Source organism: Ictidomys tridecemlineatus, chromosome 4, assembly GCF_052094955.1.
Source record: "Ictidomys tridecemlineatus isolate mIctTri1 chromosome 4, mIctTri1.hap1, whole genome shotgun sequence".
Taxonomy (NCBI): domain Eukaryota; kingdom Metazoa; phylum Chordata; class Mammalia; order Rodentia; family Sciuridae; genus Ictidomys; species Ictidomys tridecemlineatus.
Genome location: NC_135480.1, coordinates 19,742,870 through 19,768,980, shown reverse-complemented (window position 1 = coordinate 19,768,980; position 26,111 = coordinate 19,742,870). Strand labels below are relative to the sequence as shown.

General features: G+C 36.9%; 1 protein-coding gene across 8 annotated transcripts in view; it reads left to right on the top strand.

Moving 5' to 3' along the window:
* The window catches only part of Cstpp1 (centriolar satellite-associated tubulin polyglutamylase complex regulator 1), a 193,699-nt gene that overhangs the window by 85,386 nt on the left and 82,202 nt on the right, over nucleotides 1-26,111 (top strand). For all 8 annotated transcript variants that reach the window (XM_040284408.2, XM_078046103.1, XM_078046102.1 and 5 more), the window contains one exon: nucleotides 10,766-10,896. In XM_040284408.2, the coding sequence (XP_040140342.1) occupies nucleotides 10,766-10,896 (131 nt within the window). The remainder of the gene's footprint in view (nucleotides 1-10,765; nucleotides 10,897-26,111) is intronic.

Genomic DNA, 26,111 nt, shown 5'->3' with positions numbered 1-26,111 from the left:
AAGAAACTGATAAATTTAATTAAACTTCCAGCTCTTAAATGAGATGGTACTGAGGAAGGGGTTTGTAACATTTAGGGGGCCCATAAAAATAGTGTTGGATTTTCAGTGAGATCTGCAGAGAATACTAAATGGGAACCTTTTGCGGGATCATAATAAGAAAAAAAAGAAAAGCATCACCAGGCATTGTGGTGCACACCTATAATCCCAGCATCTCAGGAGGCTGAGGCAGGAGGATCTCAAATTCAAAGCCAGCCTCAGCAATTTAGCAAGGCCCTAAGCAACTCAATGAGACCCTTTCTCTAGTTAAAATATAAAAAAGGGCTAGAGATATGGTACAGTGGTTAAGCACTCCTGGGTTCAATACATAGTACCAAGAAAAAAAAAAAACAACCAATGGCATAAAAGGACCTATTTGCTATACCTACAGCCAAAAAGAAGAAAAAAAAAAAGAATAAGATTTACTTTAAAATGTTGTTTAGGGAAAGGAGATAATAGCTCAGTTGTAGAGCACTTGCCTAGCATGCTGGAGGCCCTGGATTCAATCCCCAGCACTGGAAGAAAAGATTTTTTTGGATGAGATATGCAGCAGATGGACAAAACCAAGAAAGAAATTAGTACTGAGTTGAAAGAACTAAACAAGAAAACAGACAAGAAATTAGATGAAAATATGTGAGCTGGCAAGAAACAGAAGAAAGCTACTGTGATGACTGGCAGTAGTGAGGAGTCACTTTATGAAGAGGGAATGGCAGGATCTGTGGGTGACTGAGGGATCCTCAGTTGTGACAATATAACCTGAGACACTACCTGGAAGAAGAGACAATCCAGACAGGGTGATTTGGGTAACAAACAAAAGATGGGGTTCAAAGAGGTAAGAGAAAGAAAGAGCAGAGGACAGGCTAAGAGACTGCATCAGAAAGAAGCGAGATGTAACAGGTAGCAGAAGGGGAGATGTAACAAATACTGGGAAAGAGAGACAATCTTTATCCAGAAACTCTTCCTATGGAGCTAGGGGATGATTCCCCCGAAACACCAGGGAAATACAATGACTCAGGCAGGCTTCTGGAAGCTCTGTTCTCCAGAGCTCTGCTTAGAGGCCTGGGGGAAAGGGCTCAGGAACCTTGAACAAAAAAATGAGAGATTTATGCAACTTTCTTTTTTTTTTAATATAGCATATGAAAAAATTTCTAAATTACTATACTGTTTATAAAATTTAAATCTCTAATATACTCTGCAGAGTATGAATCAGGTAACGTTTCCCCAGTGCTTGCTCCCTGCCCCCACACTTTTGATGGGCTCTCACTGTTGCTGGCCTCAAACTTGCAGTCCTCCTGCCTCAACCTCCAGGCACACACCACCATGTCCAGCTTTCCCAGGGTTCTGTGCATTGCTTTCCTATCCTGAGGTGCATGTATTTCCCTACTCCTACTGGCCTAGAATAACCAACCTTATAAGAGATGTTCTTTCACATTTAAAGCTGCAAAGGGGAAACAGATGATAATGAATCATCTTGCTCCTCCAGGATACTCAATGGGTAAGGAACTGATGTGCTGGTTAGTCAGTTGGGGATTTACCACAGCATTCCTGGCCTTCAACAATAAGTTTTGAAGTTAGAGGGCTTCAAAAAAGGAGTTTGAAGCATTCCTTTACACTCTGGCAGGATTTTGACTGAATTATAAACAAAGATTCAATGGGGAACAGTTTACTTTCAGAAAAGCAATATGTGAGAACTAGATCATTTGCTTATTACTCTTGTTGGGGAGAATTTGCTTGGTGATCAACCTCTCTGAAAATATTATCCTCTCCCCTTAGCAACAGTCCCGCTTAGTATAAGTACTCTGTTCCACTTCTATTTTAGGAAGACTCTTTATGAGATCTGGTGACAGAAAAGCATTTGGTGAAGTGACCAAGGAAAGAAACTGCAGTATTATGTGTGCTTCCCATTGCAGGGCTCTCAGGGCCTGTGATCTATCTTGTGAGTTTTTCTTTTCATGATGCAATAAAATATGATCTCACTGATGTCATGGTCTGAAAACTAGCTCTGCTACTAAGGATTAGGCAGAAAAAAAAATCTTAGTGTGAAATGAAAGTGCTGCACTAAAGTAAACTGATAAAACTGGTTTGGAGTTTTTTGTTTGCTTTTTTTTTTTTTTTTTTTTTTTTGCTGTTGCATAAATTACGAATCCCATTTACCAAAATGGCAGCTCAGATCTCCCAAACTGGCTTATCTGTTTCTACATAGTGACTGAAGATTGATTGGTCCTTATTGGACTTCTTCCTAAAATTGGGATTTTTTAAAAAATATATTTATTTTTTAGTTGTAGTTGGACACAATACATTTATTTTATTTATTTATTTTTATGTGATGCTGAGGATCGAACCCAGGGCCTCACATGTGCTAGGTGAGCACTCTACCACTGAACCACAACCCCAGCCCAAAAATTGGGATTTTTTTAGAAGCTGAAGGTCTTGGATAATTGTGAGTCAGTGTTGGCAATAAGAAGGTGAAGAAGACTGAGCACTCGCCAATAGTGTAGCAGGTTTCTATTTTCTAATACCACTTTCTTATTTCATCATGGCCAAGAGAGAACCTATAATCACTGAAACCAAAATTCACCTGATGTATATCCATGGGCTGAAGCTCATTCCGAATATACCAAGTATTAAACAGCATTGTGGTATAGTGGTGAGCATGGATGCCTTCCTGCAAACCATATACTAAAACCACACTTTGTGGGAGGTTGAGATGGGAGGATTGCAAATTCAAGGCCAGCCTTGTCAACTTAGTGAGACACTGTCTCAATAAACAGAAAGGGCTGGGAACATAGCTCATAGAGTGCCCCTGGGTTTGATTCCCGGTATTCTATGTGCACACACACACACACACACACACACACACACACACACATACACACAACACAAAACAAATTTGTCAAATTTCTTCTTGAACACAGGATCATATTGTTCACTTTTTCCTGTAGTGGGTGTACTGCATGGTTGAACAATAGAATGGGGAATAATAATAGCACAATAGTGAAGGAGAAGTTTTTAAAAATGCTGCTTTAATCTTTTGTGTAGATTTTTTTTTTTGAAGCACTAGATAAGAAGCAGGTGCCAGGCAACTTCTGTTCAAGTATGTTGTTTAAATGACTTCAGGGTTCTGTCTGTCCCACTGATTTCTCTCATCAAGTTAGCACTGCCAAATTCTAAGGCAGATAATCAGTGGAAAGAAAACATTTAAGAGCTTCAGGCTTTATCCAGATTTCACAAGGAAAGAAGGAAAAAATCCAGAGATTTGTTAGTTTAGGGGACCGACTTATGCTATGGAAAGATATCTATTTGCAGAATAAAATTTCAGTTTGAAAACCTATTAATAGAATATATTCCACAAAAGTACCCCCTACCCCAATGAAGATCTCATTTTTGTTCTATATATAAAAGCATCAAAAGGTTGTTTTGAATGATGATATTTTCTGAGCACAGTTGTATACACCTATAATCCCAGAGACCAAGGCAGAAGAATTCCAAATTTGAGACTCCTTTGGGCAATTTAGCAAGACCCTGTCTCAAAAAAAAGAAAAAAAGAAAAAGAGCTAGGGACATAGCTCAGTGGTAAAGCACCCCTGGGTTCAATTCCTAGTACCTAAAAGGAAGGAAGGAAAAGAGTGACAGTGTATTCCCACAGCTTCAGAATATCTCTCCACAAGATACTTATTTACTACAAAGTGTAACTTTACAATGGAAAAATCAGGCGGATGCACTTTAACCAAAGGATCAAAGTTAACATGATCAGTAACTAGACTACTTAATAGCAAGTGCCTTCTGATATGATGTACAGAGCAAAACCCATCATCACTTTTGTGATAATACTGCCCAAAACACTCACCTGGATCTAATCATGAATAAACATCAGACAAACTCAAATCTGAAGTATGTTCTACAAAGTAACTTGTACTTTTAAAAAAAATGTCAATGTTATGAAATACAAAGACTGACTCAGGAACTATTTCAGACTAAAAAGCCAATGACAATTGAAAGCAAGGTATAATCTTGGATTCTCTTTTTGTTGTACAGGGACATTATTGGGACAATTGATGAAATCTTAATAAGATCTGTAGATAGGTAATAGTATCGTATCGATTTTAATTTCTGGATTTTTATCATTGAACTGCTGTTATATAACCAAATTCCTTATTTTTAGGAAATATACACTGTAGAGGTAAATGAGCATCATATCAACAATTGACAATATCTGTACGTGTGTGTATGTATTGGGAGAGAGGGCACGAAGGGGGAAAGGGAAGGGAAGGAACCCGAAAGAGAACCTGTTAGAATAAACAGCAAAATAGTCACTTTTGAGTAATCTAGGCAAAGAGTATTTGGGAATTCTTTTTGGTAAATTTGGAATCATGTCAAAATGTTAAAAAATTAAAATCTTCAAGGAAAACCTCCAAGAAGTTAAAGAAAGAAAGAATTTGCTCAATGAGGTTTGAATACTGGTTTGTTTTGTTCTATTGAGGATGGAACCCAGGGCCTCATGTGTGGAAGGCAAATGCTCTACCATTGAGCTATATATACCCCCAGCACTTTTTATTTTTTAAAGTATGAAACAGAGTCTCATTAAGTTGCCCAGGCTGGCTTCAAACTTGCAATTGTCCTGCTTCAGCTTCCTTGATAGCTGGGATTACAGCTGTGCGCCATCATGCTTGGCTTGCTTTTAGAGAAAGCAGTTTAAGACAGATATGTGGCATATCTCTATGGCCTTTAAGGTGTTTTTAGGAACATTTTGTATTTTAGATGAAAGATTGATGTCTACTAAAGAACTTTTAAATTTAGCTAAATACAAAGGAAAATTAGCATGAATACACATTTTTAGGGCTTGGAAGGGAGAAAGTTTATTTTAGTTTCTGGTCATGATGACTTGTAGGATTAATGACTTGGGCCTCCAATTCATTCCAGAAACATATTTTCTAAAGAAAAAATTAAGGAATATAGCCACGTGTAAAACCAATATAAATTCATCTATGGACTAGAAGCTAAACAATACCACAAAAATGCAGCAAATGGGTCTAAAACCACAGACCTCCTGCACTCTGGGTTAGAAGGGATCTGGGGTAGCTGAGAATTCATTTCTTGTGAAATGGTAGATGCTAAAAAGGCCACATTCAGGGCAGGACACCTGGAGCAAGCCTCTTTTCTGCCTTTTGAAGAGAGACTCAAAAAAAGTTATGGTGACTACCTGGGAAATAGCTTACATTAAACCTGGAGTGTATGAGGAAGCAGAGCCTTACAGCCAGAACCTAGTGGTCTGAGTCACTTGGGGGTTCAGTGACAGTCTCTTTGATATTGCCAATAACATCAGGAATGGAGTCAAGTCATCCAGTATAAAAAACTAGCTCTACACTAGTTTTGTCCCCTGAGAGAGTAAAAGTCTCACACTTAATATAAGCCTGTACAGTGAAACTGTAAACTATATAAGGGAAACTAATGCTAAGAAAGCCAGATAGTAAACTCAATAAACATGTATAGGATTCTTAGCTAAAGAGAGTATTGATGTTTATTTTAAAAGAAGAGAAAATTGGGAGATAAAACATGCAAAATGAAGAAAAAACTATGTGTATTCTTTAAAGGATAAATCCTGGAAAGATAAAATAAGTTTCTGAAATTAAGAAAAACCAAAATTCAATAGAATAAAATCTAGATAAAACATAATAGAATAGAGAATTAATATGGAAGATACTAACTATAGCAAAAGATAAAAACTATGAGAAGACAGGCAAAAGACATTGAGTGGCGATATATATATATATATATATAAAATAGGAGGCAAAATGATAAACTGGTAAAGAAGCAATATTTCAAAAGATAATGATAGAATTTCCCAGAATTGACCCCAAAATATCAGATTAAAGTGCTGTGCAGGGCCAAAATAAATCTATATGGTAGAATCTGCAGGATATTAATAATAAAGACAATAGCTAATATGAATTAAGAATGATTAACTCAAAGGGATGGCAGGAGTTTGACAAATTGTGGACTTGATAACAATGATAGGTACCAGATAATGGAGTAGTATCTTGAAAGTGCTAAGAAAAGATAAGTGGTAACCCAGAATTTTCCACTGAATAAACCATCTCTCTCCAGAAGGGAAGATAGATATTTTCAGGCAGATGCAAACAGATCATTCACCTCTCACAGGCTTTCGCTGATAGAGCTAAAGGTTTATAACTACTGAGAAATCATAATCCAAGCCAAGAGTGATAACCTGGCTTGGTTAATAATCCTAGCTACCTAGGAGGCTGAGACAGAGGATCAGAAATTTAAGGCCAGCCTTGGCGTCTTAGTGAGATCCTGTCTTAGAAGAAAAAGAACTGGGGATGTAGCTCTGTAGTAGAGTGCTTACCTAGCAGGTGCCAGGCCCTGGGTCTAACAGAGCTATGAGAGGTGAGGGGCGGAGGGAAGACAACCTATAGAATAGGGAAAAAATAATTGCAAATCTTTATCTGTTAAAGAATTGGTAAAAAAATTACATATAAGAGGTTGTGAGGGGAATGGGAAAATAAACAAGGAGAGTAATGAATTACAGTAGATGGGGTAGAGAGAGAAGAAGGGAGGGGAGGGGAGGGGAGGGGGGATAGTAGGGGATAGGAAAGTTAGCAGAATACAACAATTACTAATTGGGCATTATGTAAAATTGTGGATGTATAACCGACGTGATTCTGCAATCTGCATTTGGGGTAAAATTGGGAGTTCATAACCCACTTCAATCTAATGTATGAAATATGATATGTCAAGAGCTTTGTAATGTTGTGAACAACCAATAAAAAAAAATTAAATTAAAAAAAAAAAGAATTGGTAAAAAGAATATATAAAGAACCTCTACAACTCAGTAGCAACAAAACAAAAAATCTAATTGAAAAATGACCAGAGATAGGGGTCTAGCTCAGTGGTAGTGTTGCCTACCATGCACAAGGCACTGGGTTGGATCCCCAGCACCAAGAGCCTGAGTTGCTGGGGATGGAGGAGCCAAAGGACTTGAATAGACATTTCTCCAAAGATTTTATATATGTCTAATAAATATACAAAAAGATGCTCAATCAACATCATTAGGTATTGGGGAAATACAAATCAAAACAATGAGATACTATCATACCTACTAGGTTGGCTATCAGAAAAGAAAAAAAAAGAAAAGGAAAAGAACACATGTTGGTGAGGACTCAGAGAAGTGGGAGCCCTTGTGCATGGCTGCTAAGAGTAAAATAATACCGCCACTCTGGAAAACAGCTTGGTGGTGTCTCAAAAGGTTAAACATAGAATTACCATATGACCCAGCAATTGCACCCTAGGTATATATCCAAAAGAGTTGAAAGCAAAATGAGAACAGATGCTTGTACCAATGATAGCAGCTTTATTCACAATAACCAAAGGGGGAAGTAAGGTGGAATATTGTATATGCATACAATGAAACATTATTCTTTTTAAAAAATATTTTTAGATATAGATGGACACAATACTTTTATTATTTGTTTATTTTTACGTGGTGCTGAGGATCGAACCCAGGGCCTCACACATGCTAGATGAGTGCTCTATCACTGAGCTACAGCTCCAGCCTCAGCCCACATTATTAATTCTTAAAAAGAGATTTTGATATATGCCACAACATGTGTGGACCCTAAAAAACATTATCCATGGTGAAACACGCCAGACACAGAAGGACAAATATTGTAAGATTCCACTTATATGAGGTATCTAGAATAGGTAGATTACAGAGACAGAAAGTGAAATAGAGGTTACCAAAGTCTAGTGGGAGGCCAAAAAAAGACATTATTTACTATCTAATGGATATATGGTTTTTGTTGGAGATGACAAAGTGTTTTGGGTATAGATAGTGGTGATGGTTGTGCAGCTTTGTGAAGTTTTAGTTTTTTTAGTTTTTATTTTTTTGATACTCAGGATTGAACCCAGGGGTGCTTAGCCACTGAGCAACGTCCCAGCCCTTTTTTGTTTTTTTTATTTGGCAACAGGGTCTCACTGAGTTGCTTAGAGCCTCACTAAATTGCTGAGGCTGGCTTTGAACTCGAAGTCCTCCTGCCTCAGCCTCCTGAGCTGCTGGGATTATACGTGTGCACTGCCACACCTGGTTATTGTGAATATTTTTAATGCCACTGAATTGCACACTGACAAATGGCTAATATGATGAAAATTATATATATATTTCACTACCTTAAAAAGTTTTCCATTTTAAAAATGTAGAAGTAAAATTCTAAAAGATAATAGAAAATGTGAAAATTGTGTGTAAATTATTTAAAGTGTGCTTTGAAGCCATGGCACAGGCGTATAATACCAGCAGCTCAGAAAGCTAAGACAAGAGGATTGCAAGTTCAAAGCCAGCCTCAGCAACTTCAAGGATGCTTTGATCCTTGTCTTGTTTTAGAGTGATAGTGAGTAACTGTCAACATTTGAGAAAAATGTACACATAAATATTTATATGCTAAATATAATAAATAAATGCAAGTATGCTAAATTCTAAAGAATATTTAAAAGATTTCAGATTCTGTCTATACCTTTAATAACAAAGAAGTAGAAAGAATTTTTTTGAAAAAAACCCCACAAAACTATACCAACAAAATAGAAAGCAAGAAAAGAGGAAAAAAGGCAAAGAAAGACAGTTCACGGAAAGGACCAAATAAATGTCAGATGTTAATTAAATACACTTAAAATACATATTTTACTATATAGAGACTGTAAATTAGGATAGAGAAACAAAATTAAACTATATACTATTTATAAGAAACACACCTAAAACAAAATGATCTGAAAAATTTAAAATTAAAGACATAAAAGGTACATAATAATAAAAGATACACCAGGAAAATACTAATCAAAAGAAGGCCAATTGCAACATTACAATACCAGAAGAAAGGCCTAGACTTTTAAAAACATTATAAAATATGGACTTTTAGTATTTCATTATAGAGAGCTGCAGATATTCATTCTATTTGGTATTACTAATTTTTTCTTATCTTTCAAAATCAACTACCACAAACATTTATGGAGTATCTTTGTGTTAGGTAACAGTAGAGACAAAGATGAGTACAACCCAATTGTTTACTACATGAACTTGCAGTCTAAAAGGACTTTAAAACAAAACAAAACAACGAAATAGTGTTTTTTTGAGAATTGTAAGTGAGATAAGAGGGGAATTGGAGGTAGGGGATAGGATGGGGAAAAGGCTTTATGCAAAATGTGGCATTAAAAGCTATTAAAAGGATATAGTTTCACTATTATTAGTTGTTTGCTGCTTAGACCACAGCCTAAACACCAGGTTTTCCCCTTAGGGTATGAAACACACTTTGGGCCTAATTCTTTGTGGGATTGCTTCATAAATGTAGGTTACAATGTTATTATTTTAGGCTTCTTTTGCTGGAAATGTAGCCTGACCCATTTACCTGGAACAGCTCATTTGCTGTATTTTCATTTTCCTGTATAGGACATAAACGGCATGGGTAGTTTAACACTTTAACAGATTTTTAAAAACCTCTCTTCTAACATAATCCTTTGACAGATGTTGTTCTTATACTTTCTTATAGTGTCTTAAAAGTGGATTTTTATGCTAGTTTTCTAAGAGAAAAGATGAGTGTGCAATTTGCTTTTTTATTATAGTACTGTTAACATTAATAGGAAGAGGCTGATTTTATCCTAAATGGTAGCATAGTCTCTGCTAAAGACAGTAAAAACTTTCCCCTAAATTTGGTCTAGGAGAAGGGCAGTGAGATTCTTTTCCTGTTCAGTTTGGAGATTCAGATCCCCACCCGCTTTAGTTGGTCATCAGATGCAAACTGGAGCTTGGAATTACCACTGTTCCCTCCATTGCTTGCTATCTTCAGTTTAGTGTCTGCTTCTCCACAAAGATTAACATGTTTTCCACCCGTGATTTACTTGTCAGAGAATTTAGGAGTTTTCTGGAACCTGCAGTTGGCCCTTGGTAGGGATGATTACTGGATAATTGCCTTTTCTTCTGTGGAATTTCCATTTTTAGATTACGCCAAGCTCTACAGCCTTTATTTCTTTGGCAGGGAACCCAAAGGCAATGGAGTGTGTTTTTTCCCTTCCCTGGCCCAGTTTAAACACTGACTCACTTGGGCCCTGGGGCTTTGCTCCATTCTCTAGTTAGGGGCCACTTTCTACCCTTGTTCTTCCTATTTGCCTTTAGTGTACTGTTTGGAACTTTTCCTGTCCTTTTCCACATATGATTTGTCTCTGGGGTTACTGTCAGGGAGGTATATAGCAGCACCCCTAAACTAGAATAGACACTACCCCCCCTATAAGCCATGTTATCCTTAGGGCAGCTGCTATAGACCAAGGGCAGTACAGAAAGAATACTTTAGGGAAGCATAATTCCGAATGGGATAGAAGGAGAAATATTCTCCAAAAAAAGAATGCCTGTATCATCCAGGTAAAGATGGAAAGAGTTCCCTTTATAAGAGGGAACTCTCCATTGACTGATTAAATAATATCCTCAATGTGCACATGTTGTAGGCAGGAAGTACTCAGAGGAACTGGATTCAAGAATTTTCAGAGGGATGTGGTTATCTGAAGAGACTTCCCTTTAGAAGGATTTTGTCTAATCTGTATTTCCAAGTTTTGTTGGGGGAAAAGATAGATTTCTCCCACGTCTTTGGCAGTGGTTCTCTCTGGTATTAAATTTTCATTCTGAATGCAGCTTTCTGAATTCCATCTGATGATGATTTAATTTTTGTCTTTGCAGTTTTACCAGTGTATGCCAGGGAACTCATATTCTCTTTCGAGAATTCAGCTTCATCCAAGCCACCCCCCACAATAGGGCATCATTTTTACGGGCCTTCTGGAGATGCTTTCGAACTGTGGGCAAAAATGGTGGTAAGTCTTTCCCAATTCTATTTGTTTTTGTCTATTTCTCTCCTTCCTTTCTTTTCTTCCTTCTTCTCATCCTTCCTTCCTTCCCTCTGTTCTTCCTTCTAAACTCTTTCTTAAGTTCCTGTAAATACTGTTCAAGGCTTTTGGAATACCTTGCTTTTGAGGAGATGGCAGTATTGTGTCAGAAATGTTCCTGCCACCACTACCATCACTAGTGATACCTTATTAAGAATCAAGTATGGTTTTGAATTCTTTAATCCTCACAAGATTTAATCCTCCCAACAGCTCTTCATGGCAGATGCTATAATCCTCATTTATAACTAGTAAAACTGAGGATCAAAGGGGTTAAGTAACTTGGAAGATTACTAGTAAATGCTGGGCTCAGATTAATACCACAGCAGTCTGGCTTCAGAGCCCTTGCTCTTGGCAAATATTAAAATACTGTACAGGAAATACAAGGAATAATGTGAATACAAACATACCTCATTTTATTGCATTTTGCTTTATTGTACTGTGCACATTTGTGCTTTTTATACTAACTCAAAGTTTGTGGTAATCCTACATTAAGCAAGTGTGTTGCATCATTTTTCCAAAGGCCTGTTTCATGTTGTGCATCTATGTCACATTTTGGTAATTCTTGCAATAGTTAAGCTTTTTTTGTTACTATATCTGTTATGATGATCTGTGATCAGTGATCTTTGATGTTACTATTGTAATTATTTTGTAATTATATCCACAAACCATACCCATATGTCAGTAAACTTAATGAATATGTTGTGAGCATTCTGACTGCTCCACCAACTGACCAGTTCCCCATCTCTCTCCTGTCCTTGGTCTTCCTCATCACTGAGATACAACATTAAAATTAGGCAATGTAATAACCCTACAATGAGTGTTTAAATGAAAGGTTAAATTGCATGTCTCTCACTTGAAATAAAAAACTAGAAGTGATTAAGCTTAGTGAAGAAGGCATGTCAAAACCTAAAATAGGCCAGAAGTTACTCCTCTTGTTCCAGAGTTATCCAGTTGTGAATGCAGAGTTGAAAAGCAGTTGAAGAAAATTAAAAGTGCTACTCCAGTGAACACACAAATGATAAGAACGTAGAACAGCCTTATTGCTGCTATGGAGAGAGTTTTAGTCGTCTAGATAAAAGATCAGATCAGACACAACGTTCCCTTAAGACAAAGCCTAACGTGGAGCAAGGCCCCAACTCTCTTCAATTCTACTAAGGCTAAGAGAAGCTGCAGAAGAAAAGTTTGAAGCTAGCAGAGGTTGATTCATGAGGTTTAAGGAAAGAAGTCAACTCTACAACATACAAGTGCAAGATGAAGCACTGAGTGCTGGTGTAGAAGCTATTGTATGTTATCCAGAAGACCTAGCTTAGATAACTGATGAAGGTGGCCACCCTAAACAATAAATTTTCATTGTAAACGAAGCAACTTTTATTGGGAAAAGATGTAGTCTAGGACTTTTTTAGCTAGAGAGAAGTCAATGGCTGCCTTCAGAGAACAGGCTACCTCTCATGTTAAGGGTTAATGCAGCTGGTGACTTTAAGTTGAAGCCAGTGGTCATTTATCATTCTGAAAATCCTAGGACCCTTAAGAATTATTCTAACTCTACTGTGTCTGTGCTCTGTAAATAGAACAACAAAACCTGGATGACAGCACATCCGTTTATAACAAGGTGTACTGAATATTTTAAGCTCACTGTTGAGACTTGCTTACCAAAAAAAAAAAAAAAGAATTCTTTTCAAAATATTACTACTTATTGACAGTGCACCTCGTCATCCAATAGCTCTGATGGAGCTATGTAATGAGATTCGTGTTGTGTTGCTTTCATGCCTGCTAAACAGCATCCAATCTGCAGCCCATGGATCTAGTAGTAATTTTTATTTTCATGTCTTATTATTTAAGAAATACATTCTTAAGGCTATTATCTGCCAGAAGTAGTGATTCCTCTGATGAATATGGGCAAAGTAAACCCTTCTGGAAAGGATTCACTATTCTAGATGTCATTAAAAACATTTGTGATTTAAGGGAGAAGGTCAAAATAACAACATGGACAGGAATTTGGAAGAAGCTGATTCCAGCCTATCCTCACGGATGACTTGGAGGGGTTCAAGATTTCAGTGGAGGAAGTAACTGTACATGTGCACTATCTCTAGTTCAAGAGAACTAGAAATGGAACCCAAAGACATGACTAAATTGATGCCACCTCACGATAAAACTTTGATAAGTGAGGAGTTGCTTTTTATAGATGAACAAAGAAAGTTTATTGAATGGAATCTATTCTGGTAAAGATGCTGTGAACATCATCATTGTTGAAATGACAACAAAGGATTTAAAATGTTTTGTAAACTTAGTTGATAAAGCAATGGCAGGCTTAAGAGGATTGACTCCAATTTTGAAAGAAGTTGTGCTGTGGGTAAAATGCTATGAAATATCATCACATACTGTAGAGAAATCTTTCATGAAAGGAGGGTCAATTAATGTAGCAGACTTCATTGTTGTCTTAAGAAATTGCCACAGCCACCCCAACCTTCAACACCCCCTCCATGACCAGCAGCAGCCATCAACAAGGCTGACCCTTCACCAGCAAAAACATTATGAGTTACCGAAGGCTCAGATGAACATTAACAATTTTCGGTGATAGTTCTTTTGAAATAAGGTATGTACATTGTTTTTAGACATATTTTTGAAATAAGGTATATACATTGTTTTTTAGACATATTTTTGTACATTTAATAGACAAAAGTATAGTGTACATACAACTTTTTTTTCAATACTGCGTATTGAACCCAGGGTCATTGAACTACATCCCCAGTCTCCCCAAACTACATCCTCAGTCTCCCCACCCCTTTTTATTTTATTTTGAAACAGGGTTTCTCCAAGCCTAGGCTGGCCTTGAACTTGGGATCCTCCTGCCTCAGCCTCCTCCCAAGTAGCTGGGATTATAGGCATGTGCACCATGCCCATCTTAAACATAATTTTATATGCAGTAGGAAACCAAAAAAAATTGTGTGTTTCACTTCATTGGAAGAAACAATACTAAGGTGGTCTGTAGAGATGCCTGTACAAAGAAGAAAACTCCTGAATGGTAGGAGTGGAAGTAGAATGAGGATGCCCTTGCAGTAGTAGGAAGAGAATAGTGGATTAGAGCAGATTCTGAGAACTGGCTGTTGGATCTAAGTTGGAAAGGAAAAGTAGGAACTATCCATATCAGTAAAGGAGAAAAGGGCATTCTAAGTAGGGTTTGCGCTGAAGCACAAAAGAACATGGAGTGTTCAAGGAACTGAGGAGATCAGAATAACTAGCACTTATGAAGGAGGTTAGGAAAGATGAGCCTGTAAAGAATGAATCTTATTCTGAAGACTTGTTTGTTTGGTTTTGGGTTTTGCTTTGTTATTAAAAAGAAGTTGGATTTTGTTCTATGAACATTACTATTATAAATATTATTTTAAGGTTCTTACATGGGAGAGTGGTGTGATGATATCTGTATTATAAAAGACCATTCTAAAGGCAATGTGGAGGATGGCTTAGGAAAATAGTAGTGGAGGTGAGAGGTAAGAATCAAACTTAGGCAGTTTCCTTGGAAATGGAAAGGGAATTTTTGGAGAGAGACTCTATAGAATTTGGTGGTTGGGTTTGGAATGTAAGGTGAGTTAGATGACCAATGAAATTTATATTGGAGGGGAAATAGATTTACTGGGGGAAATATGTTGTTTATTTTTTTAATTGTGATAAAATATAAACATAAATTTTATGTGTGCAGTTTTATGCCATTACATACATTCCTGTCATTCCACAACCATCATCACCATTCATCTCCAGAACTTTTTCATCTTGCAAAACGAAAACTCTGTACTCATAAACATGAGCTCCCCTTTCCCTTCTACCTCTAGCTCCTGACAACCACTGTTCCACTTTCTGTCTCCATGAATTTGACTACTCTGTCTCATATAAGTGGAATCACGTAATATTTGTTTTTTTGTGAATTTCTTATTTCACTTACAATAAATATATTCATAGTTCATCCCTGTTATAGCATGTGTCAAAATTTTCTTCCTTTTTAAGACTGAATAATATTCCGTTTTATGTGTATATCACATTTTGCTTATCCATTCTTCTGTGAATGAACACTAGTGTTGCTTCTCCCTTTTGACTATTGTGAATAATGTGATATGTTGTTTGGGAAAAGTTGATATTTCTTTGGGATTCAACTAAAAATTTCACTAAGTAGCAGGAAGTATAGGTCAGGTTCTAGAAATAGAGGATTGGGGAAGTAGAGTGAAGCTTACTAGTCTTTCAAATCATTCTGAGAGAAGAGTAATGTGAACTAGAAAATGCAAGTCATTTTTATACTTGAAAACTGTTGGTTTGGCATCTCATGATTATATTTTAAGGCAAATATTAAGAAACACACTGACTGAAAACATCCATATTGGGCTGGGGTTGTAGCTCAGTGGTAGAGCATGGCAATGAGTTCAGTCCTCAGCACCACATAAAAATAAGTAAATAAAGGTATTGTGTTATCTACAACTAAAAACATATTTTGAAAATATCCATATGAAGATGTGTGTTGGTGAGATGAAGGGTAAAAACACTCCCATTGGGAGCTTTAAAAAAGTGTCAGTAGATTCTTACATTCAGAAAATTAAAGTAGTTTAAATTGCTCCAATTTTTTTAGATTTAGAATCTCTGCATAAAATCTTCTTTAACATCTGTTCTCAAGGGTCTGTTCTTATTCTCATTTTCATATTATGTGGTTTTCCAAGTAAGTATTTAATATGTCAAAGACAGTTTCTATAGTGATCCTGAAAGAAAGGGAAGACATAAAGCATTTCATCATCCATTCAAAACAAATATTTCTAGAAGAGTTATCATGTGCCTGCCACTGAGGTTGGAATAGTGGACAGGTACAGTGCTCTGCCTGCCTTTGCTGCACTTAACAAGATCCCCTACTCTTCTCTAATTGGTGCTCCTTTACTTTATATATAGCTATGAAAAAATGTTCAGAAACTTTACCCAGTACTTTACTAGATTATTTCAACTATTCTAACAAATAAGTAATGTGCCTATTGTAAAAGGAATTAAATTGTGTAACTTGCAGAAGGATTACACAATGGGTTAATTGCAAGACTGCCAATAAAACTCAGAATTGCTAATGTTTTATTTCTACTTTTATCACAGTTTCTTTGACATATGACTCTAGAGATTATCCATCTTTATTTCACTCTTGTGTAAGAAGTATTTAGTGTACTGAAAATAGCATCATTTCCTTAATGGGATGTATGCACTAATAAGTGAAAAACAATATGAACTCAATTCTTTTCTTTTTAAAATTTTTTATACATATAAATTTTTTAGTTGTTGATAGACCTTTATTTTATTATTCATTTTTATGTGGTGCTGAGTATTGAACCCAGTACTTCACACATGCCAGGCAAACACTCTACCACTGAGCCACAACCCCACCCCAGTATGAACTCAATTCTAAGTGAACTAGCTTGGAAAAACTATTCCATTGGTCTCTATGTAAACAAAATTTGTATCTACATAAACATCTATACACTGTGAGTTTATTGGTAAAGTTTGTACTATTTCATTAGAATCTGTCTTTTCCAGTCCTTCCCTTGTCTGTCTGTCTGTCTGTCTGTCTGTCTGTCTCTCTCTCTCTCTCTCTCTCTCTCTCTCTCTCTCTCTCTCTCTCTCGTACTGAGGACTGAACTGAGGGGTGCTTAATGAGCCACATCCTCAAACCTTTTTATTTTTTATTTTGAGACAGGGTCATCCTAAGTTGCTTAGGGCCTCTCTAAATTGCTGAGGTGGGCTTTGAACTTGCAATCCTCTTGCTTCAGCCTCCTGAGCCACTAGGATTATAGGCATGTACCATTAAGCCTGGCTTTTCCTTGTCTCTTAATCAGAAAATATCTATTAATATCTATTATATTATTGAAGAATGGTGTATACAGCTAGAGCTGTTTTTGTGGTATAGCACAGATAACTATGTAAAATAGTCTTCAGATAGCCTTAATTTTTCCCCCTGATTTAGAAGTGGAGCCTCTTCAAGAATTTATTTACTAGCACAAGGGATTCATATTGCATTTGGATTCCACACAGATGTGGGTTTCTTTATCTTTATATTAGCAGCTGCCAGTGATCCATCCAGCTGCTAAGGAGAAAGGGCTCCAAGTTCCCCCTGATTCTCTTGTGCCATGAATAAAACTTAAGCTTTTTACTGGATATTTATTGTTAGGCTACTTAATCATACAGCCTCTGATGATTTTCTTTCATACTTTGTACTAAAGATTGAACCCAGGGGTGCTCTGCCACTCAGCTACCTCCCAGGTCTTTTTATTTTATTTTATGTTTATTTTAAGACAGAGTATCACCAAGTTGCCCAGACTGGCCTCAATTTGTGATCCTCCTGCCTCAACCTCCAAGTAATCAGCATTACATTCATGCCCCACCACAGCTGGCTGATTTCTTAAGGACTAAATGCAACATTTGTGTCTAAGTGATCTTAAAATCTTTAGTTAAATAGTTTTAATATATTCTCAGTTTTTTCCAGGAAACTGGGAACGCTTTTCAGTCCCAGAATGTGTCGAGTCCCAGTTTTAATCCAGAATGAGCAAAAGCTTTTGGAGGCAAGGTTTGAAAGGAAGATTTATTAAGTTCCACTTTTTCAATCAGAATGCCAAGTACCTACTCAGTGGAGCTGCTACTATGTTGTTCTTTGGCAGATAATTTCCTTAGAATATCATGTATATATTTTAACATTATCAAGAGGAAACTTACTCTTCTGGGAGGTTGCAAAAAAAAAAAAGAAGAAGGAGAAGTGTTATAGTAAAACATATCTAAAAATGAAGCCACCTGTAGAAAACTAAGGACCTAATCCCTTTTGGCAAGAAACATTTTCTTCCAGTTTTTAGCAAACACAGGGATGCAATGTCATTTCTGCATGGCTGGGTACTGAATGATGCTAATTTTCCTATGTCTGAGTTTCAGATAATCTCACGAACACTATAGTGAACCTCTTGCTATCTAGGCAACTTTAGACTCTTAGAAGCAAAAGATCTATTCAAATGTAAAAAGCCTGTAAAATTCAACTTCTCACTTTGGTATTTCTTTCAGTGTCAAAAGATTAATCTGAATTTTCCAAGTTTGACAAAGACTGAAATTCCTTTGAAGTAAATCTTCACTTCTGGTTAAGGGTATCAACTCAAAAGAGCTTTTTGTCCACGGTGTATTTTCAGTTAGAATTTAATTTTGGGCTTTGTAATTTTATCAATAGAAATATATTTATCGGACATATATTTACATATGTAATATGTATATATATTATTTTTTCAATTAATAAAATAGTGATAGACACTTCTTCTTTTCTCCATGAAGAAGTACCTACTAAGGGAATTGTCCTTCTGCCACAAACAACAAGAAAATTAGAAATTATCTGAAATAACTGTTTTCAGACATTAGCCAGGCAATGGTGACTGTAAGACCTGAGAGGGGTTTCCAATCAACAGTGCAGGGAGGGAGATTCGAAGGACCTGACAGGGTTTCTTTTTTGTTTGTTTGTTTTGTTTTTTAGTTTTTTAGTTGAGGAGGCAGAGATCAGGGTTTAGGGAGACAGAAGTGGCCAGAATTTACAGGCCAAATACCAGAGAAGAGGGGTTGCTCAGTGAACTCTAGACCTGTGAATCTCACCCTAAAAAATGTGTACATGTGGGGGTTGAAAAGGCACTAGATGAGGGCTGGGGTTGTGGCTCAGCAGTAGAGGGCTCGCCTAGCATATGCAAAGCCCTGGGTTCGATCCTCAGCACCACATAAAAATAAAATAAAGGTATTGTGTCCAACTACAATTAAATAAACAAAATATTTTAAAAAGAAAGAATAAAAGAAAGAAAAGGCATCACCTGAAAACAGTGGCCCAGACAATTCCTAGAGCATACACAGCCTGGGGATAGCTCACCCTCCTACCAGCCAAAGGAGAGAGACCTCAAAACCCTCCAGGTATTAGATGGAGTCCTCAGCAGCTTAAAAACAAAATATTAAGCTTATCTATAAGGAATTTAGCTGGACAGATGATCCCTGATTTATAAGTTTGATTTAATGGTTTTTCAGCTTTGCCATGGTGCAGAAATGATACACATTCAGTAGAAACTATCCAGTTTTGAGCTTGAATCTTTTCATGAGAAAGTAAGGTGTGACAGGATACTCCCTTGTTCTGCTGAGTGGTGGCCAAGAACCACTGTTCCTATCAGCCACACAATCACAGGATAAACAACCAGTACATCTATGGTGTGTTATGTTTTACTGTGTTGCTAAGTGTATTAAATGCATTTTTTACTTACCAACACTTATTGGGACAAAAACCCACCTTAAGTTGAGGTTCATCTGTATTCCAGAACAAAATTTGATATTCTTTACAGGAATTCAATAAAATCCAGCACTCAACAATGAAAAATTCACAAAGTTTGGCACCCTATTAAAATTATCAGACAGTAAAAGGAGCAGGACCCATAACCAGGAGAAGAATTAATAGAAACACAGACCCAGAAATGACAGAGATGAAAGAATTAGATAACAAGAACCTTTAAACAGTTTAAATATATATATATATATATATTTAGTTGTAGTTGGACACAAACCTTTATTTTATTTATTTATTTTTATGTGGTGCTGAGGATCAAACCCAGTGCCTCATACATGCTAGGTGAGCACGCTACCGCTGACCCACAACCCAGCCCCTAAATAGTTACTTTATGTTGTTTAAACATGCTCAAAAATATAAGGGAAAACATGAATATGATGAGGAATGAAATGGAAGATATTTAAAAATCCAAGTAGAATTTCTAGAGAGGAAAAATACAATATCTGAGAGAAAATAAGGAAAATCATAGCAATGAACATTTATTAAATGCTTCTATATAGATTGTTTTCTTCACAACAATCCTGTCTCAGGTAGATAATGTTATTAGTTCCATGGCATAAAAAATTAAATTAAAGGGCTGGGGATGTGGCTCAAGCGGTAGAGCGCTCGCCTAGCATGCGTGCGGCCCAGGTTCGATCCTCAGCACCACATACCAACAAAGATGTTGTGTCTGCCGAGAACTAAGAAAAAATAAATAAATGTTAAAATTCTCTCTCTCTCTCTCTCTCTCTGTCCCCCTCTCTCTCTCACTCTCTCTTTAAAAAAAAAAAAAGAAAAAGAAAATTAAATTAAGATTTAGAAAGTTAAATAACTAGCTGTAAGTCATTGCTCTAGTAAGTGACCAGCCAAAAGCCTGACTCCAGAGTGTATTATTGTTTCCCTGTGTTCTCCATCAACACTGTATGAAATGCTGGAAATATAGATGACAAAGTGGCAATACTTGACCTCAAGGAGCTCACATTCTATGAGAAGAAACAAAGTGGTCCACAAACAGTTTTCAAAGAGTTTAAGTGATCATTAGAGCCAGTGTAAGATTCAGTAATAGTTCAAGAGAGGAAATTATTCTTCCTGCAAAAATAGGAAAAAGCTGTAAAGGAGCAAAGACAGTAGGTATGGATCCTGGGGTGTAGAAAACTATGAAGCAAAAAAAAAAAAAAAAAAAAAAGTACATTCTAAAACAAGATTTTTGAAAGTGGAAACAATATGACTCCTTTGGAAAAAGGTAAGAAATTTGCACTGGCTGGCTTAATATATAAGAAAGAAACTTTGTTATAGATTAAAAGTAAATAATACTGAATTCTTACTGTGCACCAGCTACTGAGCAAAGTACATTACGTAGGTCATTTAATTCTCACAACAAACATATAAGTTGGTATGATTATTATTGTGTTATATGATAAGAAGCAGAAAGAGAAATAACTTGCACAATGCCACAAAGTTATGAAAGTAGCACAGCTCATGTTTGTACCGAAGTGTTCACAAAGTCCATGCTTGTACCAGCTCTGCTGGGCTGCAAGAATACATGTTGCCTCAGGTAATGAAGGGCTTTGTGTTTTCTCCTGAAGTTAGTAGAACCTTATCAATTTGTGTACTGTTTTCACATGTGACACTGACCAAAAATATAGAAAACTGAATTCAAAATAGGTAAGACTAAAGACAGGACTATGCTAACAGAACAGTCCACCATGCGGCCAGCGCAATGGTTTCATTAATGAGGTTCTTGGCATAAAAGTTAGCTAGCAGAGATCGAAATAAAACACACAGACTCAGTTACCTTATTTCTATTGCCAGGTCTGAGACGGCTCCCCTCTCTGGTTCTGACCTCTAACTGCCCGGCAGGGCAACAAGGATTACTCAGGGCTAGCAGGAGGGAGAGAGAGTGAACACACCAGGGAGTAGCCTTTTATTGGGGAACAAGAAATTCAGGGGAGAATTCCATCCAATGAAGGTTGAGGGGGCCCGCACTCCAAGGTCAGGGTCAGTGATTGGGCCCCCGGGGTCAGTGGTCAGTCACACACGCACACGGATGGCTCTCTCATCAGGAGAGGGCCGGGAAAGTTCCGACACAGCCAGAACGCCTCAGACCCAAACCAGGAGTCACCCAGTCACGTGTCAGGATGGCTCCCCACAGAACAGGAAGTGGCCATGAAGATGAAGAGCTGTTTAAGGAGTTACATTGACAGTATTTGCTGATGAGTATGGAGTGTGGGAAAGAAAAAGTTGAAAATGAGCACCAGGATCTAATATTGTTAATTTCATTCCCCCCACCTTTTTTTCTTTAACCTTTTTAAAAAATAAATTAATTTAAAAAATAAATTTGTTTTAATTAGTTATACATGACAGTAGAATGCACTTTAATACATCATATATAATAGAGTATAATTTCTCATTCTTCTGGCTGTACATGATGTAGAATCACACTGGTTGTATAGTTATATATGTATATAGGGTAATAACGTCTGATTCATTCTACTCCCTTCCTACCCCCAAACTCTCTCCCCTCCTTTCACTCCCCTCTACCTAATCTAAAGTAACTATATTCTTCCCTAGTCCACCCCTGCCCCATTGTGAATTAGCATCTTCCTCTAGGAGAAAACATTTGGCTTTTGGTTTTGGGGAATTGGCTTATTTCACTTAGCATATTTTCCAGCCCCATCCATTTACCATCAATTCACTGGCCAATGCCATAATTTTATTCTTCTTTAAGGCTGAGTAATATCCATCATGTGTACACACACACACACACACACACACACACACACACACACCACATTTTTTAATCCATATATTTGTTGAAGGGCACCTGGGTTGGTTCCATAGTTTAGCTATTGAGCTGCTATAAATATTGATGTGGCTGTGTTCCTGTAGTATGCTGATTTTAAGTCCTTTGGGTATAAACTGAGAAGTGGGATAGCTGGATCAAATGGTGGTTTAATTCTTTGTTTTCTGAGGACTCTCCGTACTGCTTTCCATAATGGTTGCACCAGTTTGCATTCCACCAGCAATGTATGAGTGTACCTTTTTGCCTACATTCTTGCCAAAATTTATTATTGTTTGTATTTTTTATAATTGGCATTCTGACTGGGGTGAGATGAAATCTTAGTTTTGATTTGCATTTCCCTAATTGCTAAAGATGGTGAACATTTTTTCATATATTTATACTAGAGAGCTATAGTTACAAAAATGGCATGGTATTGGTACCAAAACAGACAAGTAGACAAATAGTACAAAATAAAAGATGCAGAGACAAAATCCACATAAATATAATCATCTCATATTAGACAAAGGTGCCAGAAAACATTCACTGGAGAAAAGATAGCCTATTCAATAAATGGTGCTGAGAAAATTGGAAATCCACATGTAACAAAATGAAATTAAACCCCTGTCTCTCACCATGCATGAAACTCAACACAAAGGAGATCAGATTTAGGCACTAGACCAGAGACCTTGTGCCTAATAGAAGAAAAAGTAGGCCCAAATCTTCACCATGTCTGCTTAGGATCTGAATTCCTTAACAAGACTCCTAAAGCATAAGAGGTAGAATCAGGTTCAAACTAAAAAGCTTCTTCTCAACAAAGGAAACAATAAGGTGAAGAGAGAGCCTATAGAATTGGAACAAATCTTTAACGCATGAACCTCAGATAGAGCATTAATCTCCAGGATATATAAAGAACTCAAAAAACTTAGCACAAAAAAAAAAAAAAAAAACCCACCAAATAACCTAATCAATAAATGGGCCAAGGAACTGAACAGACACTTCACAGAAGAAGAAACATAATTGATCTTTCACTTTAAAAAAAATATATATTTTTTTTAGTTATTGATGAACCTTTATTTATTTGTTTGTTTGTTTATTTATATGAGGTGTTGAAAATCAAACCCAGTACTTCACACATGCTAGGCAAGGGCTCTACCACTGAGCCACAACTCAGCCCTCCTTCACCGTTTTTAAATGTTTCATTCTGAATTCACTATGGTCTTATCTTCATAGTCTAGGTGGATTCATTCATTCAGCAAACATTTATGCTGGTGACAGAGCAAGAACATGATTGGGACAAACAGAAATTCTTACTCTCATGGGATTTGTGGTCTGATCATTAGAGAACTGATTTTAAAAAAAAAAATCCCTGCTTTTATGTAGTTTACATTCTAGGAATCAGTGATCTAATTATGTGATTTAAAAAAAAAAAAAAAAGTCTGTTGTTTTTTTCCCTAAAATAGCTGATGTCATAGTAAATGAAATGATCTCAAGGGGAGATGCAGACAGTTTAGGCTCAAATAAAGCATTTGGCCTGACTTTTCTTCATAATTGCCTCAAACTTCCCCTCGATTTTGCTTGTCACTAATCCTCATCCTCCTCATTAAAAACCGTTTTGAGGATCAACAGCACTTTCTTCAGGAGTAGGGTGGCCGTCTTGTTTGAATGATAAAAGAGTAAATGTTACTTTTGTAATTTTTTCCACAAGCACAAACCCCACCATGTTGTCCCTTTGTTGCTGTGGACCCTTCCAGTCAGTCACCTGCTTCACTCAGGCCTTCCTCCTCCTGGTTTTCTCAGAAACCTGACATGAACAATAAACAACTTCTTCAGTTCTCATTTAAGTTAGTTACCAATTTCCCTTTTTTCTTCAAATTATTTTCTCCAAGAAAAAAAAAAAGTTGACAATTTATGTCTCCTCAAATCTTTCACTTCCCTTTCTCCAATAACTTTAATCTTTCCCTCTATTTAACAACCCTCCCCCATTTCAATTATTTGGGGCTGTCACCCAAGCATTCCTGGAATGCTTTTGTCACACACTACTCTCCCACTCTAACCTCCTCACCCTCCATACAAAGTACCCTTAGGTTGCTAACTCCCTTCATCCTTTTAGGTCTTAGTTTAAAGGTCAGCTCTTAAAGGGGCCTTCTCTCTGACTCCCTCATCTGAATTAGGTCCCTCCATTATTCCTTTTCTAATCATCCTGTAATTTTCTGTTATATCATTTATTACACTTCTTCACTAGGTGTTTATTTGAAAAACTATTTGAAGTCCATCTTCCTTGTCAGACTGTAAGCTTCATGAGGGCAAGAACCTTGTTTGTTTTGCCAGTAACTATATCCCTAACATCTAATATGGTAGATTATTTCTCTTTTATAAATTAACATGAAAGTTCACCATTTCCCAGTCACCATCCAGGGGTAGATAATTGAAAGGATTATATTATCATTTCTTTTGTTTTAGGGAGAGTTGGTTTTGAAAATCTGATGTACACTAATTTTCTATTTGTATAGGGGCCTTTACTTGAAGTAATAATAAGCTGGGCATAATAGTGGGTGTCTATAGTCCCAGCTACTTGGGAGGCTGAGGCAGGAGAATCACTTGCACCCAGGCATTCAAGGTTGGCCTGGACAACATAGTGATACCCCATCTCAAAACAAAACAAAAAAGTAATAATAGCTAACACTCATTAACCACCTAGTATTTGCTAGGCACTAAACTTCATGTTCAAAGTACTCCACTAACAATGGCCTAATCAAAGATATGCTATCTTAAATAATATCGAATTTGAATAATATTTACTAACAACTGATACTCTCAAAATTAGAATTTGAAAGATTTAGATCATGATCTGAATGTAGACTTTAAACACTGGCAAGTAGTACTTCCATTCCTTCTTTGTATTCTTGAGTCCAGCCTTTGCTCTACGAAATACATCACAAACCTAGTGCCTGGCTGGTTATGTACCTTGGCCTCCAGATATGTTTCCTTGGTTGGTAATGTTAAAAATAGTTTTTTAAAATTAGATGCCAACATTTCATATAAAAATCTCAGTTCCATTTTCACTTGAGGAATGGAAAATCCTCCCAACACCATGCCCACATTCCTGCAAGAAGACAGTTCATCAGGGTGGAGATGCAGCTGCTCCTGTTAGGGCATATGGCTTCAGATTTACCACCATCCCCAGCTGCCCCGCTTCACCTGCTTATGCTTTCTGCCTGGCCTCTGTAGGCATTTGAGTTTGCTACTGTTGCTAGAGCTTCTTAGTTCATGTATAATCACTAAAAGGTAGAGTTACACTCTTAATTCAGGTCACGGAGAGTCATGAGCTTGTTTCTCAACTGGATCCTCTCTTTTCTTCTTGTTTTCAGAGGGTATCATAAAATTTTAGAATTAAAAGAGATCTTCTGTCATTTCAACTTAGCCAGGAGTGGAGGCACACACCTGTAATCCCAGTAACTTGGAGAAGCTGACACTGGAGGATCGAAAGTTTGAGGCCAGCCTCAGTATTTAGTAAGACCCGATTTCAAAATAAAAAAAAAAAATAGAAAGGACTGAGAATGTAGCTCGGTGGTAGAGTATCTCTGGGTTCAATCCCTAGTACCTCAACAACAAGAAATAAAGAAGAGAAGGAGAGAAAGAAAAAGTGAAAGAAAGCATTTCATCTTGAAAACTAGGTCTTTTTTAAAAAGCATACTTTAAAATACTTTTTCTGTGGTAAAATGTAAGTAACATAAAATCTACCTTTTACCATTTTAATCATATAGCTCTGTGACATTTACACTGTTGTACAAGCATCACCACCATCCAACTCCAAAACTTTCTTCATTCTTGCAAAACTGAAACTCTGTAATTAAACTCCCCATTTCCCCTTCTTCCCAGTCCCTGTAAAGCACCATTCTACTTACGTCCTAAGGTACTTGACTATTCTAGGTACTTTGTATTTTGGAATTATACAATAATTATCCTTTTGTGGCTGGTTTATTCACTTAGTGTGAGGTTTTCAAAGTCCTTCAATGTTTTACT